The sequence below is a fragment of the Syzygium oleosum genome, unplaced genomic scaffold, assembly GCF_021117445.2.
Source record: "Syzygium oleosum isolate NSW1041296 unplaced genomic scaffold, Sole_v2.1 Sole_v2.01, whole genome shotgun sequence".
NCBI classification, from domain to species: Eukaryota; Viridiplantae; Streptophyta; class Magnoliopsida; order Myrtales; family Myrtaceae; genus Syzygium; species Syzygium oleosum.
The window spans coordinates 10510369-10525333 of record NW_026607485.1 but is presented as its reverse complement, the minus strand read 5'-3'; the positions used below and the strand labels follow the sequence as shown (position 1 = coordinate 10525333).

The window sequence follows — 14965 nt, the reverse complement described above, 5'->3', positions numbered from 1 at the left end:
TTGATTTAGAGAAGAGAAGAGAACAATGACATCCATTGCGAGGTTCCTTTTGACTTTAGAATTATGCGGTTCGTAAAAAATGGAAGGAGAAAGTCATTAGCTCATGAGCTACCACCACTTGCTTCGAAAATGACAATTGGGTTTCAAATATGTCGCAGCGTAATGGAAACCTACTGTCTCATAGAAAATCCAGGAAGTGTACATAGATTTTTGCCTTGCGGTTGATTCTGTTGAGCAAGTTGAAGGCTGGCAAGAATTCCACTTTTTATCCTGCCGTTAATATACAAAGTTGAAATCCAAAGCTGAACCAAACGTAAATGTTCTTGAAAGCGCAATTTTTTTCTCGCGGTAGATTAGTGATTTAACTGTCATATGAGTATCCAATCTGAAGATAGCATCTTTCTTTTGATTTTAAAGGGGTATGTGTTAATCTTCCTCTCCCTCTATTTTGTGTTTTTTTTTTTTTTTTTTTGTAACCCGGGAACCCTCCTCACGGCCGACAGCCGGGGAGGTAAACCCGGGGTGATGCTAGCGCAGGACCCACCACCACGACGTCACGCTTAAGAATCCCTAACGCCAGCGCTGAGATTCGAACTCCTACCCTTCGTGGGGGGAGGGGAGTCCGAAGCCAGCGCAGCCGCTGAGGGCGGCGGTTTTTGTGTTCTCTTTTTGGTTCTGCTTTTGCTTAGAAAATGATCTTTGTTTTTTAAAGTTGTGTTCTCTTTTTCGTTCTTCTTTTCTTTAAAATGTAATGGGCAGTGTAGTTTGGAAGCATAGTCTCCTTTTAGATTGGTGGGTTGTCCGCTGATGTTAATTCCTTGATGGGTCCATACAGCCTTGAAGATGGCCAAAGTGTGTCACCGAAGAAGCATGCTACCGACACTCTTGGGCCTCTTTTGTTTGCCAGACTCGGTGCTCAACGCTCTTAAACTGGTCGTTTGTTTTGAGCTGCGAATGCAACAATTAGTGAACGTTCTCGATCTATCAGTTCTCAGGTCAGAAATGAAGGAACATAATTTCTATGTACTACTATGATTGCTCTATTAATGTTGATAAATACAAAAACTGCAGAATACCTCGAACCGACATTGACCGCTTCTGTTAAAAAACATGGTTTCCAACAAACATCCGTGACATTCAGATAATTTTGAACCTTTCAATGTGAGGCAGGCATGATTGAACAAAGTTAGAATCAAGTTCGGATGAATCAGATAGCTCTGTTAGGATACTTTATGCACAAGGCATTTGCGAAGGGTAAATGCGGATTCGTCTTACCAAAGAAAAGTTCAGATTGTGAAGACATGATGTTATTGCTACAGGAAGATACCAAGGTAATTTAATTCTTGAATTCTCAAGAGCTCTTCAACAATTGGAGGATCGTTAATCCACTGGTTCTCATGAAGCACTTTAAGTCCTCCAACTTGATTTTGGAGGACAATTGTGAGGAAGTCATTGTCTGAATGCTTTGTCACACCCAAGGTCAACTCGTGCTGTGTGCATGGCGGATAGTAGTGGCACGTTATCGCGTGTCCCTTTCCACACTCCATCTCCTTCCAGTGATTTGGGTGGAGTTATGGGACTTCTGATACAAGCTCAAACAGACGAGACCTAAGTCTCATCACATGCTTTGAGATCAGCATTTCTCTGCCAGAGATATTGCAATGCATCGGAAAACTGAACTAGAGCTGCCGTAGAAGTAGTCGGCTGGATTCCCAGAGAACACCATAGAGGGTATTGCTGTTTTGCATCAACTCAGGTGCAAAAGTTTGGTACTGCTACTGCTGGAACGCGAATAGAGTCAACTGTCGAGAAACATCCTTTTTTCTACCCAAAAAGAGCGGAACGAGCACCTCTGCAGTTTTCGTTGGTGAAAATCAATCATTGAGGATCATCTTACTAATTCTTCTCATTGATTGAGACTAGATGCAAGATTATATGCTACGAGTAGAATTTAGGCGAGAAACTTTGTACATATTCAGCATTAGCAATTGCCTTTGTCGACTGAACATAAGAACTGGGCACTTTCATGTCCTGAGTGTTCAACACCTATTCCAGCCGATTCAATGGAAAAAAAAGGCGAATAACTCGAGTTTCATACAGGTGCTAGTTTAGCCCTTGATTTGTTGAAGAAAATACAAAAGGCAATTAAGTATCATACAGCGAAAACCATTTACTTTGTACCTATATGAACTGCTGCAGTTATTTTGCAAACTATCTTCGTTTTTCATGAATATTTCCTTTTCGATAGGTGAAAAACGCAACAGAATCCCATTGCCTCACCTGCAAGCGTCCGGCAACTCCTCGGGCTGGGGAGGCTCCGGTCCCATGAAGCAAAATATACTGTCTCCAATCAGCAACGACTTAATTATAAAGTCCCATGTTGCTGTTGTATATGATCCTCTTTGCAAGATCGCTAGCGCAAAGTTCTTTTTTGGCCTCCGTCTCCTGCTCGAAGAACCTGTGCGACCCGTCGATCGCCTCCTCCAAGAGGTTCTTAGGGACCCCATTGTTGATCACCTAGAAGAAACCCCATTTTTACAATGCTTGCGCAATATTTTGCAAAATCTCGCCGTGACGGGTGGGGCCTCTGTTCGTGCATCCTAGGTCGATCACCAGGATCTTCACACGATCCTCCCGGCAGGCCGCTTTGTCGGGTGGTCAGACAAATATGCGGGGGACTCGGGCCATCCCAGCGTCGACAAGGCCCTTGACTCCAGCTTTCGTCTCATCGAATGCTCTCAATTCGCTTGCTCGGTCATGTTCGTCGTCTGGGGTAGCGACCATTGTGTTTTCCGTTACAAGGAATGACCATGTTTGAGCAAGTTCGGTCTCGATGATGGTAGCTTTCCGTGGTTGTATAGTGGTGATATTGAATATCCGTCATTGTTGATCTAGAGAAAGAAGCTAAACACGAGGGACATGAAGGTTGTCGAGGACTCGGTGAAGATAATACGACGATTTCTTTATAGTGAAAGTTGGCCCAAGAAGATATCAAACAAACGCTCGGAGTTCCTCTTTTCTAGACTATGACATTATTTGCCGTCAAGAGCTCATACATGTTTGCTTTCACTATTGAAACATCGTCCTTAATATAATGAAGCGTGATGAAATATAAAAAGAGATCAATTTGTTATTTAAAAATATATTTATTGAAAAGCAAAAGAAATAAATTAATTTTCTGACAAGAGAAAATCTGAATTCATTTAATTCATTCGGGAAAAGTGTCAAAAAAGTCCTAAACCTTTTGCATTGATACTGATCGAATCCTAAACCTTTTTTAGTGTTAATTGAGTCCTAAACACTTTGTTTTTGTGTCAATTCAGTCATTCCGGCTAATTTTGGCCGGATTTTGCTGATGTGGACGTCGGCCGGCCGGCGACCAACCTCCGGCACTGACGTGTACAACTTTTAATAATATTTTAAAAAAAATTAAATTATTTTAATTATTTTTTCTTTTTTTTTCCTCCCCTCCCTCTTCCTCCAGTCGGTCGCCGGCCGGCCATTGGCAAGGCTAGCCCTCGCCGACGATGGCAAAGGCGAGCCTCGCCCGGCCCTCGCCAGTGGCCGCGAGGGCAAAGGCCTTTGCCCTCACGGCCACTGGCAAAGGCTCGAGCCCTCGTCAGCGGCTAGGCGAGGCATGACCTCGTCGGATATAGCGAGGTTAGGCCTCGCCCATGGCCGGCGGGGCTCAACCCTCGTCGAATTCAGTGAGGTCGTGCCTCACCCAACTGCTGGCAGAGGCTGCGAGGTTGCGGCCTACAACCTCGTGGCCACCCTGGCCGACCCTAGCCGACCAGCGACCAGCTGGAGGAAGAAGAAATGAAAAGAAAAAAAAAGAGAAAGAAAAGAAAAGAAAAAATATCAAAAATATAAAAAATTTTGAAAAATATTATTAAAAGTTATCCACGTCATCACCGGCGGTGCCACGTAAGCCGGTCGGCGTCCACGTCAGTAAAATCCGATCAAAATTAGTTAAAAGGACTGAATTGGCACAAAGATAAAATGTTTAGGACTGAATTGGTACCAAAAAAAGATTTAGAACTGAATTGATACAAATGCAAAATGTTTATGACTTTTCCGACACTTTTCCCTCGTTCATTCCTTACTCAAGTTTTGTTTTCACTTATATGCAGAAACATGATTGATGCACGCGATACCAGAAGAGCTCATGAATCAATAATAATATGGTGACTATTTAATATTATAAACACTGCAAAATCTGGAAATCCAAAATTAAGAAAGATCGTGTAACATGCATTCCTATATTTCCACACGTAAGTCACCCTTGAGAAAAGTACTAAAATACAAAATAATCCAATTAGTATCAAATATAGCGTAGACCAGCCGTATATTGGATATGATGACATCAAAACAAATACAAAATCTTAGTAAAATCCAACCGCAAAATTAAATTAAAATAATCGATAAGTTGCAATACTTCTATTATATGTAGTTCACAAAAGAACTCTAAAATCATAAGAATATGTACACTATCATATTTGAAGTTACTTAGAGATGCATTACTTAGAAATTTTCATTTTATTTTGGTCTGTATCGATATCATAAATATACAGTTTGTTAAAATTGTATACTCTTTTCAAAATTCCAACTAAATTATAAACAAAACTATATATAATCCCGCAAAAAGCACAAGAGTTCAGCCAATAGTATAGTATGCATAACACCCCCAAAATTAATGATGAAATATCTAATTTTGTTGTTGGTAAATTCAGTGTAGATCACGTTCATTGCCCAAGTTGCGCCTGCCATCCTGAGCAGCCCTATATTGGATATTATGACATCAAAACAAATACAAAATCTTCGTAAAATCCAACTGCAAAATTAAATTAAAATAATCGCAATATCGCAATACTTCTATTTTATGTAGTTTACCAAAAACTGCTCAAATCATAAGAATATGTGCACTAACATATTTGAAGCTACTTAGAAATGCATTCCTTAGAAATTTTCATTTTATTTTCATCTGTGTCGATATCATAAATATATAGTTTTGTTAAATTTGTATACCTTTTCAAAATTCCAACTAAATTATAAACAAAACTATATATAAACCCGTGCAAAGCACAAGAGTTATACTAGTAGTACGATATGCATAACACCCCCAAAATTAATGCTGAAATATCTAATTTTGTTGCTAGTCAGTGTGCAAATCACACTCGTCGCCCAAGTTGCGTTCGTCATCCCTATGCATGGATGAAACCTTAACCGGTACACGTCAATATTTGTGATTTACGCATACCCATGAAGATTAGTCTAATAAAGGATTTCAATTTCATGTGTTAGGATCTTCTTAAAGAAAAAAAAAATCAATGGTACATTTGTTTCGCAAAAAATAAATGATTTGAAAAATATTTTGATAAAGGTGATCGCTTCTATCTCTTACAAAGATTAATAAATTAAAAATATTTTAATCATGTACAAAAATATTTAGTCATAAAGTATTGTCGATAACGATAACATTTTTTATTGAATAATTATTTCAAGCGATACAATCGATTATTTTAAAAAAATAATTTTTAAATTATTTATTTTTCGCGAATTAAACAAGGAGATTACCCTACCGAACAAAAAAACGGAGAGAAAAATCACAAAATTGGATCATATCACCTAGGCTCCCTCTGCCTCTGGGTTGGGCTGGACCGACCCAAATAATCTTTCGTGACTCCTGTGTTTAAGCGAAAGAGAAGTGGCAACTGTCGCTCGACATCAGCTTCTATCTCAGTTGCCACTTTTCTTTCGCTTTGAGAGAGCGCGGGAGACGCTCGGAGGAGAAGAAGCTCTTCGACCTCACTTCGCTTCGCCATGGTGATCATGATCATCCACTCTCTCTCTCTCTCTCTCTCTCTCTCTCTCTCTCTCAGAGACGAGCGTGTGTTTGGTTTTGGCATTGTGGGGTTGATGGTTTGTGTTGAGCTGCGTTTCTGAATTCATTGGGTTTCGTTCGACTTTGTTGTTGTTCTCGAGTTTTTAGATGCTCAATTCTTAAGTTACCATGGCGCAACACATGGAGCGGGAAAGGGGTATGATATTGTGAATTAACTTCTTATGTTTGTCTTTAGTTGGGACAATTTATCTTTCTCAGTATTAACATTTGGATTAGCGTACCTCAGATAGCATCGTTGTTAAAGATTCCGTTCTTGGATGAGGAGGTCACGAGCAGCAGCTCTTTCCAGGGCAAGGTTTGCAAGTTTTTGAAAAAATTGTTGACCTTAGTTCTTCATCACCCGAGTTGAGCTGCTTTCTCGCTTCTACTTGATCTTTAAAATGATATGGCAGACTTAGAGGAGGCCTTTTGTGTGAACTTCACTGTTTTCATTTTCCAATTGTCTTTTTATTATGTCGATGTTTAGAACTTCTGATCCTCAACCTTCAATCATGTCTGGAGCTGATTTTACACGCAAATGCTTGTTCTGATTATTTCCCAATGAGCATACTATATAGTTCTGCCCCCTGTACAGAAGAGGCTGTACCAACTTATGTTTTCAAGCAGAAGCATCCAGCTTCAACGCCCCTAGCCCGTAGTCAGTCTACTGAAATTGTTCTGTTGAGTGCATAGTGCCTTGGTTTGTTTATTTGTGTGGAGTTGACAAGGAAATGGGTTGTTTTCATTTTTTTCTTGCTATTCAAGGATATGTGGAGTCGGCTCTCAGCTAAAGCAAAGATCTTGGGCATGTTATTAAATAGTCAAGGTTGCTAAATGACCTACAGAGTTTGTGGAACCATCTCTCTTCTCCCCTGCAACTACATGTCCTCTGCATTTATGATTGCCGAGCTATATGCATGATCAAGTTTATACTTTTTATAAACAGGTTGCATAATGCAAATGATTTTTATGCTGATATATAAATCTGCAGCAAGTCTTTAGTTTGTGCTTCTTTATATGACTTTCAACTTTGCCTTGCAGATAGCTCAATGGATAAAGACTTGCCTAGTACTTCAATGGACCGACATGAAGGAATGGATATGGACTTAGGTGAACGTAAAATACAGAAGGTTCATTTGTGGTGAGCTCTGAAAATATCACCCATAGAGCGTACTGCATGCACCGTCCTATCCGAAGAGGTCTTTTAACATTTCACAAGATTATCCTATGCAGCAGGTAAGACCTGAACCCCTTATATTATGCGTTGAAGGAAGTTGCTATCTCATCATTACTGAATTCCACTCTTTCACTCCAAAAAGGAAGATAAAAAGTAATTGCTTAGTTAGATTCATCGATATCTTTCATATATCCTAATCAAGAGTCAACTCTAAGCATCCACCAAAACCCCTGTAATGTAAAGTACTGCATACATTTGCAATGTCATACAATAATAGTATGGATATGGTGAAGTAGAAAAAAATAATTTGGTATGATGTTGCTCATCCCTATAATTTTGCTTCTCTGTTATATGAGGATTTACGTACTATCTAGGACTGGATATTGGTGGAGAAGTTGCATATACCCCAATCTGAAAGTAATATGTATTCTGCTATTCTTGTCGTGCTATAGAAATTTGATAATTGTGGTGCTTATTTGCATTGCTTTTCCTTATGTCCATTTGTTTATACACGAAGAGTTTACTATTAGTTTTTCGGCTTAAGCATTTCATGAGATTCTATGTGTTTTAAGTGGATGCATGAACATATGGTTGAGTAATAAGAGAATTGTAGTGTGGTTCCTTCCCATGCTTCTTCTTTATTTTCTCCTACGGTTGATTGGCTCATTTTACTTCGTTTATCATTAGGAATAGATTTCTTTCTTTTTTTACTCTATAATTGAGAGGTAGTATACCATTGTTGTAGCTAAGGATTACTCCAAGTAAGGACCTTTAAGGTCTTCAGTTAATGTAGTGAGACTTCCAATGGGCTCATCAATAGTGAGAGGCATGATTCTCCGTGTTTCTTGAATGGATGTTTTGATGTTGTTCCATTCCTTTGAGAGTGCTTGCAGTAGTTTGTTTACTTTCTCTTCAGCTGAGATTGGCTTCCCTGGATATGCAAGACCGTTGATGATTCCAGTGAATCTGGTGAACATGTCTGTCACTGATTCATCTTACTTCATCTTGAAGGATTCATAATTGCCAAGGGGAATGTTTGTTTTCGTTTCCTTGATTCTGTTAGTTCTTTCAAAGGTCACATGTAGTCTATCCCATATCTCTTTTGCTGTTTCACATGAAGACAATCGGTTATATTCAGTAGGAGATAATGCATAATAGAAAGAGTAAAAGCTTTAGCATCTAATGCATCTCTTTTGGCCAACTCCATTGAAGTAATTGTAGCTGTTGGAGATGTGTTTTCATTTGTTTCTCCTGTTGCTGAAGATGTAGGTGTAACAGTTGCTGTTGGAGTGATTCCCTTTTGGACAACGTCCCACATCAGAGGATCTGTTGATCTGATGAATGCTTTCATTTTATTCTTCCAGATGTTATAATTTTCCCAGCAAAGTAGGGCAGCCGGGTGTTGCCCTGTCCCTCGATGATACCTGGTTTATGCTATGCTCCTTTGTTTTCTGGAATCTTCCATTTAAATAGGAGGAATTTTCATTGGAGAATTTAAAAAAAAAATCCAAACCTTTGGTCAATAATTATGTGTTTGAGTGCCCATTATGGATTCTGGCGTTATTGTTTAGAATTTTGCTATTCTTTTTCCGTAGATACGTTTCAATAGAAGTTCCAAAGCCTATAATTGTTTCTCATTGCTTGTTGATTCTCTTCTTACAAAGTATTTCATGCAATTCCTTCAGATGAAGTAATTTATGCAGTCGAGGTCAGTATGCTCTTTCGTTGCCATGTCGCTGTCATGTTTTGTTTGCTATGTTTAGTTATTGAGACATTGAGATTAGCTGGTCATGCAGCTTCAATTTCATTGTATTGGCAACCACATGATAAGCAGGATGATTTAGCACAATGTTTAAATGTTAAATGGGTCGATTTTGTGGATGTATTTTTATTGATGGCATAAAGTTCTTCATTCTATCTATGCTTCTAAGTTGTAGTTTGCCAAATTTCTTATAAACATGTCTTATTCAAAGGTTCAGCCTTGGTTTTCTCTGGCGTCTCATTTCTATCACATGAGTTGAGTTGGTCACCATTCATCTCATGCTTTGAAGAGTTCGTCATAAAGGTTAGTTAGATGTGCAGTATTCTTAAGCTATGACTTACGAACATTGCATGTGAGATAGAGAATTCTATTAGGACTGAAATTTGTGCACTTCTGGATTGAGCAAAATGAGTTGTAGTCTTTTGTTTAACACTGCATACTATGTGCGTATTCGACAAGTTTTGCAATCAAGAACACACCCTGCTTTTGTGTCATGGATGAGCAGTAAGATAAGCATTGTATCATAACATTTTCTCACTTTTATTATATAAGAAGATGAATTTTGTCTAAGACTCTGTATATTTGGTGAGTTGAATATGACTCGTTTCCTTTCTACCTGATGGAGAATTGAGAGGTATTTGTGTCAGAAACTCACTTGGTTTCTTGATCAAAATATGCAAAACATATTCGCTACCATCTCTTTTTCTTGGCGAATAATTATGGCGGTAAAGGCAGACATTGTATTTTCAAAAAGTATGTGCCTTTTTGAAAAATAGCATCTCAAAGACATAGAAAAGCTTCTTCAAATCGAGACATGCCATGTTTCCATGTTAATGCAAACTTGTCACATAACAGAGATTCTATCCTCAAGTCAGAACTTGTCATGGTCTCTTAAATAGTGTATTTGAACACTGGCTAACTTAAATTTTTTCACCAATATTGATGTCCATCATTCAAACACGCAACTTCTTATTGACGAGCTTACTCGTTTCATGAAGTTGTAGCCTTTCTCGGGTGGTCATCATGCTATTAATTTGTAGTGCAATCCACAAAAAATTGTTTTGCCAAAATCTGATATAACACTAGCTTTTGAAAGAATATTGATAGGAGTGTTTTGACTGGTTAAGTATTCCTTTTTTACTGCGGCATGCTTTGTTCTTAAACAGATATTAGGAATTCTTGATATTGGCTGAGATGCTTGGATACATCGTATGGACTGGTTTCAGAATGGAATCCATGTTGGTAGCAGCAGAAAGTACAAGGACTCTTGCTATGTCCAAGCACAAGCAACATGTTACATAAATTCTTGAAAGGTAAAACAACTGGGGCTCATGGCTACTCCCATTGAACTGATCAGCTGACATGCTCTTATTATAACTTGCGGGATATTCTGAGTTTATATGAGCATTTCGCTACTGTATGTTGGAAACTGCATTTGAAGACATTGATTGCTGATCTTGATGGGTCTAAATACCACTTATGTGTCTACCAGGTAGCACCAGATGTTGAAGTTTTAAATCGCTTGTACAGCGGTTGCAGCAGGTGGCTTCCCCTTCTACGTGATCCACAGCGGCAAGGTCATAAGCCTGCTAAAAATCGCAAGTGTCTGGTTTCTCATCTGGATGACTGCATAATTGCAGGGTGGTTATAACTGTTGCATTTATTCCTTTGACTTCAGGTATCTGATCAGTGTTTGCACATCCTAATTAATGAAGCTTCTTGTTGATAGCTGAAGTGGATCCAAAGTCGGTTGGTTTTTAGAAAGAAAGAGGGTGCTTCTATGGCAATGTCAGGCGGCTGTGAAGGGTAATTGCTGATAAATTGTATTCTCATTCCAATTTTGCCTTAAAGTTTTCTTGGTGCCCTCGGCTAGAGCATATCTACGTCTGCGTTTGTCACTTCATTTGCTCGGAGTCGGAAGCAAAATGTTATAGAGCATAACAGTGGATATGTGGATCTCAGTGGTTGGCCTTTAGCTTTTCCTGTTTGAGTTACAGATTAAGGTATAGAAAAATCGATCAGCTCGTCGTTAAGTAATTTCTTCGCCCTCTCTTTCTTTTTTAGCTGACAGAATCAGAACAGGTGTAAAACTTTGGGGGTAGTGACATTTAACTTCAGCTTTTCTACTGAGTTACAGACGGTAATTATGATTCTTGCTTTTCCTTCGTCTTTTGCCACGGGAATGAAGCCTTCTGTATGCATTCATGAAAAATAGTCGAGCCAAAAGTTTGGATACCCTTCTTATCATCCAAAAAAGGAAATTTATCTTATCGTAATGTAGAGGTCCAAAAATATAAAGTCATTTTCAGCAACTATACAGTAAGAATTCAACTTGGTTTAGTACAGTGACAGAAATAGAAACCCCATTAATGTCTATATTTTCATGGTGATTAGGAAAACTTGGAAAGATACAGTCTCTTGAGAAGCATATGTTTCGCGAAAATTTAAAAAAAAAATTGATCATTTGTGCAATTTACATAAAAGGAATGAATGAAAAATATATTCTTCGTCGACGAAAATGTTAAGCATAAATTGTTGATAATGAAAATATTTTTCATTAAAATCAATTATTTGGAAAACACTTTCGTGAAAAATGATCGTTTATATAGTTTACGAATACAACTTAGGCTTTGCTAGCATAATAGTTTTTGGGCTATTGTGAGATTAACATCATGTTGTAAGCCACAAATTCTTGAAAAAGTGGACCCCACAACAATTTCTAAAGTTGTCAATCTCAAAGTAAATTAAGGACTATCACATAAGCATTTCTCTTATAACTTTAAGTATAAAAGGTTGTTGAGGATGAAAATTTTTTCTTATTGTAAGTAGGAAAATATTGTCTATAGCATTCCTTTTTTACGACACGTACGAATGCTTAATGTGAAATTTTGTTAATTTACACCCAAAAGACACAGTTTCAATAACTATCAATTAAATCTGTCAAGTCAAGAATAACATATCCATATCTACGTGATAGTGGAGAAATTTACAACTAACGCTTGGGAGGATTTGATGGCAAGCGAATAGCGATTTCGTCTTTATCAGCAAAAGAAAAACAAGTTAGAGGGCTTGAACAAAAGTGTGTGGACGGTGGGCATGTGGGTTGGTTTGGGGTTTCGAGTTGGTCACAAGTGGCCGATTTTTCTTAGTCAACTCGGGTGGGATTGGATCTATTTTCGGGGAGAGCATTTCGGATCTGGTCGGATTTTGCCAACTCTCTTTTCGGGGAGAGCATTTCGGATCTGGTTGACTGAACTTTATAATGAGCGACCGAGCATGAAGTCACATGGAGATGCCGTGCCTTGCTATATATATTCGTCCACGGAGTTTTATCACGAGGCACCACCAAAAAGAGGAAGCATTAGTCAAATTAAGGGAGGAGACCATGATAAACATTACAAGAAAAAACCAGAGTAATGATGGTCCACAGCGGTTCCATATGCACGAAAGTCGAAACCTGACGCCTCGTTTGTTGTTATGTTAATGGTAGGAAATCAAATAATGGCAAGTGGGAATGGAATTGAACAATAAGAAGATCAAGCATGTGCAAAAAGATGCGACAAAAGCAAAGCAGGTACCCCTTTTTCGATTTTAGAAAATTATTATTGAGTTTTTTGTTTTCATTTTCATTGGAACGTGGAAATATAATATATACAAATGTTGGGGTGGCGTGAAAGACCTCCACGGCAGTCCCAAAGTTGTCGGGAGTTCACTTCAATCAACCTCCACAGCAGTAAGCCTATTCAATTTTCATGCACATGACGGTCAACAGAAGACGACGGAGAAACTGTGGGCATCCGATTCTCTATGATAGCGAAGGGTACAGACTGACACGGTCTTGAAGAAAAGAAATGGGATTAGGCACTCCTGCGTGGGCTTTGGGGCCATGTTACGATGAACTTCTCGTTGCATTACATGAAAATCAACGCGGTAACATTTCGTTCCTTGTGCATATATTAATAAAAAAATATTTATGTTCTTGACATGTTAAGCTACTACTCTTTCTTCTTCTTCTTCTTCGTTTTATTCTTTTGAAAGAGTGAGTACCTGACATGGCATGAGTAATTGATTTATTTTCTCTAAATGAAGGGGGAGCAACCCCCGTTTGGTCATCCATTTTGGAATACAACGATGGAACCAACAAGTAGCTTACTCCAGTACTTTGACTCGTTTACATTTGGAATATTTCGCATCGACTATCTGCCAATTCCTAAATTCTGTCCTTGTACTCAATTATTACGTCTCTGCAAATCGGTTGGTTTTAGAGAACAAGTGATTAGTCAAACGCAATGAACATCAGAAAATCAATCTCTACCTCACTCTCTCAACAGGATCCTACTGACAAGTAATTTCCACAGTACTTGAATTACATAAATTGGTTTTAGATGTGGGGATATAAATGGACCAGGTCAGTTTACTTTGCATAAGAACTCAAATCCAATTATCAAAATTGAGGTTCTATTATACGAGTTCATGATTCGCGTAACAGTGCAATCATTCTTGCATACCAAAGAGGAAGGACAGAAAAGGAATAAGTTTTTCCATTCAAACCGAATCTATTGGCATTCCGACTCTGAATCCCCTGAAGATCTATGACCCCTTTTGATCGTTCGCTTCAACTGAACTACGACTCTGAAGCCCTTTGACAAAATCACAAGAACTTCCAGCACACTGGGCACTCGTTTCGCCAGGCCAAGCAGCAGCTACATCGAGTCCAAAAGCCCCATTATTACTTAATTATCACATCTTAAATCTTATCTAGGCTAGAGCTTCTTCGCTTTTTTCCCCTGATTTGCTTTGTGTCAAAAAACAAAAACTATCATGGAACCCTTTGATCCCTCTCGCACGACACAAGTGGGTATCGCATAACTAAATTGAAAGCATTTTCTGTCGCAAGTCCCAAAAAAATATCTAGTTTCAGCCTTTCAAGGAGTGTGTTCTCCCCGCGTACGCACGCACAGACCCGCACACGCAGAGATTACCGACAGACAGCAGACAATTCCTGAGGATCCGGACAACGAGGAGCCAAGACGCAGGTGATCGAGTCCCTCCAGTTCGCCGCCAGAGCTCTGTACAGGTCGAAGTTGCTGTTGTCCAGCACCTTCCTCACGCCGTAATTTCGCGAGTACCGCTCGCGCTTCGCCTCGAGGTCCTGCTCATGGAACCTCCTGATCCCTCTAACCATCTCCTCCATGAGGGCCGCCAGCATGCCGTGGTTCACCGCCTGGAAGAACCCCCTCCTCTCGCACACCTCCCGGACCAGATCGACCATCTGCTTCCGCTCGCCAGGGCTTCTACGGGTTCGGCCCACACCTCCGAAGTCTATGACTGGAATGCGCAGGCTCGATCCTAGTGCTTCCGAGGCATGATCATGCTCGAGCTTGAGTTGGTGGTGGACGAAGATTTGGGTTATGTGGGTCAGTTTGGTGTCGGCCAGCCCCTTCACGCCGGCCTTTGAGTTGTCGAAGGACTTGAGCTCTGCCGGGTAAGAATATAAGGAAGATGATGCTAGGAATTGCTAGAACAACACCGTTGGGAGAGAGGAGGAGGGCAGAAAAGTTCGATCAATCTGCTAACCCCATAAACAAAGCTTCGAGGCCACTTTTGTGACTCAAGCAAAGAAATCTGCGCCAGAAGCTAACTGAGCTGCGGAAATGGCTCTTCCCTGGGGTTAAATCTGCACCCTTCTTTCTGCGGTGCATAAGTGCGCATTGTTGCTGTTTTTACGTCTTTAATCTCTCTGTCATGTGAATTTTCATAACGAGAAGAGGTTTCTGCTGCTCAGAGCTTGTGACACCAGAACGCTCAATTACCCGAAAAGGTTGGAGCTTATGACACCAAAACATAAACGTAGCAGCAAAACTGAAACACAATCTTTCTGTAATAAAGGTGAAGTTCTCCCTCTCTCCCGCTCTATCTCCCTCTGTTAGCTAGCCTATATCGCCGTTTTGGTGAACTTCGAGCTTTTTCCCATCTTAAAACTATAGTTTTGCAGATGATAAAGAGACCGCTTCCCATGTTTTAAAAGCTTTTGTTACTTCTGGGACAAACACATTGTTTGTACCAATTCATTGATCTCCTCATGCTAGACAACACAGCCTCGTCTTCTCTCTGCCACTCCAAGATAGCCATCGCTTCTTGA

At 39.6% G+C, this 14965-nt stretch overlaps 1 protein-coding gene across 1 annotated transcript; it reads right to left on the bottom strand.

Moving 5' to 3' along the window:
• Window positions 1-13009: 13009 nt before the first annotated feature.
• LOC115662630 (1-aminocyclopropane-1-carboxylate oxidase homolog 12-like) lies at window positions 13010-14535 on the bottom strand. Its single transcript, XM_030584743.2, has 3 exons — window positions 14466-14535; window positions 13806-14301; window positions 13010-13067 (listed from the first exon to the last, which is right to left on the bottom strand). Exons 1-3 carry the CDS (start codon window positions 14533-14535, stop codon window positions 13034-13036), a joined length of 600 nt encoding a protein of 199 aa, XP_030440603.1. The 3' UTR covers window positions 13010-13033.
• Between the last annotated feature and the right edge of the window lie 430 nt (window positions 14536-14965).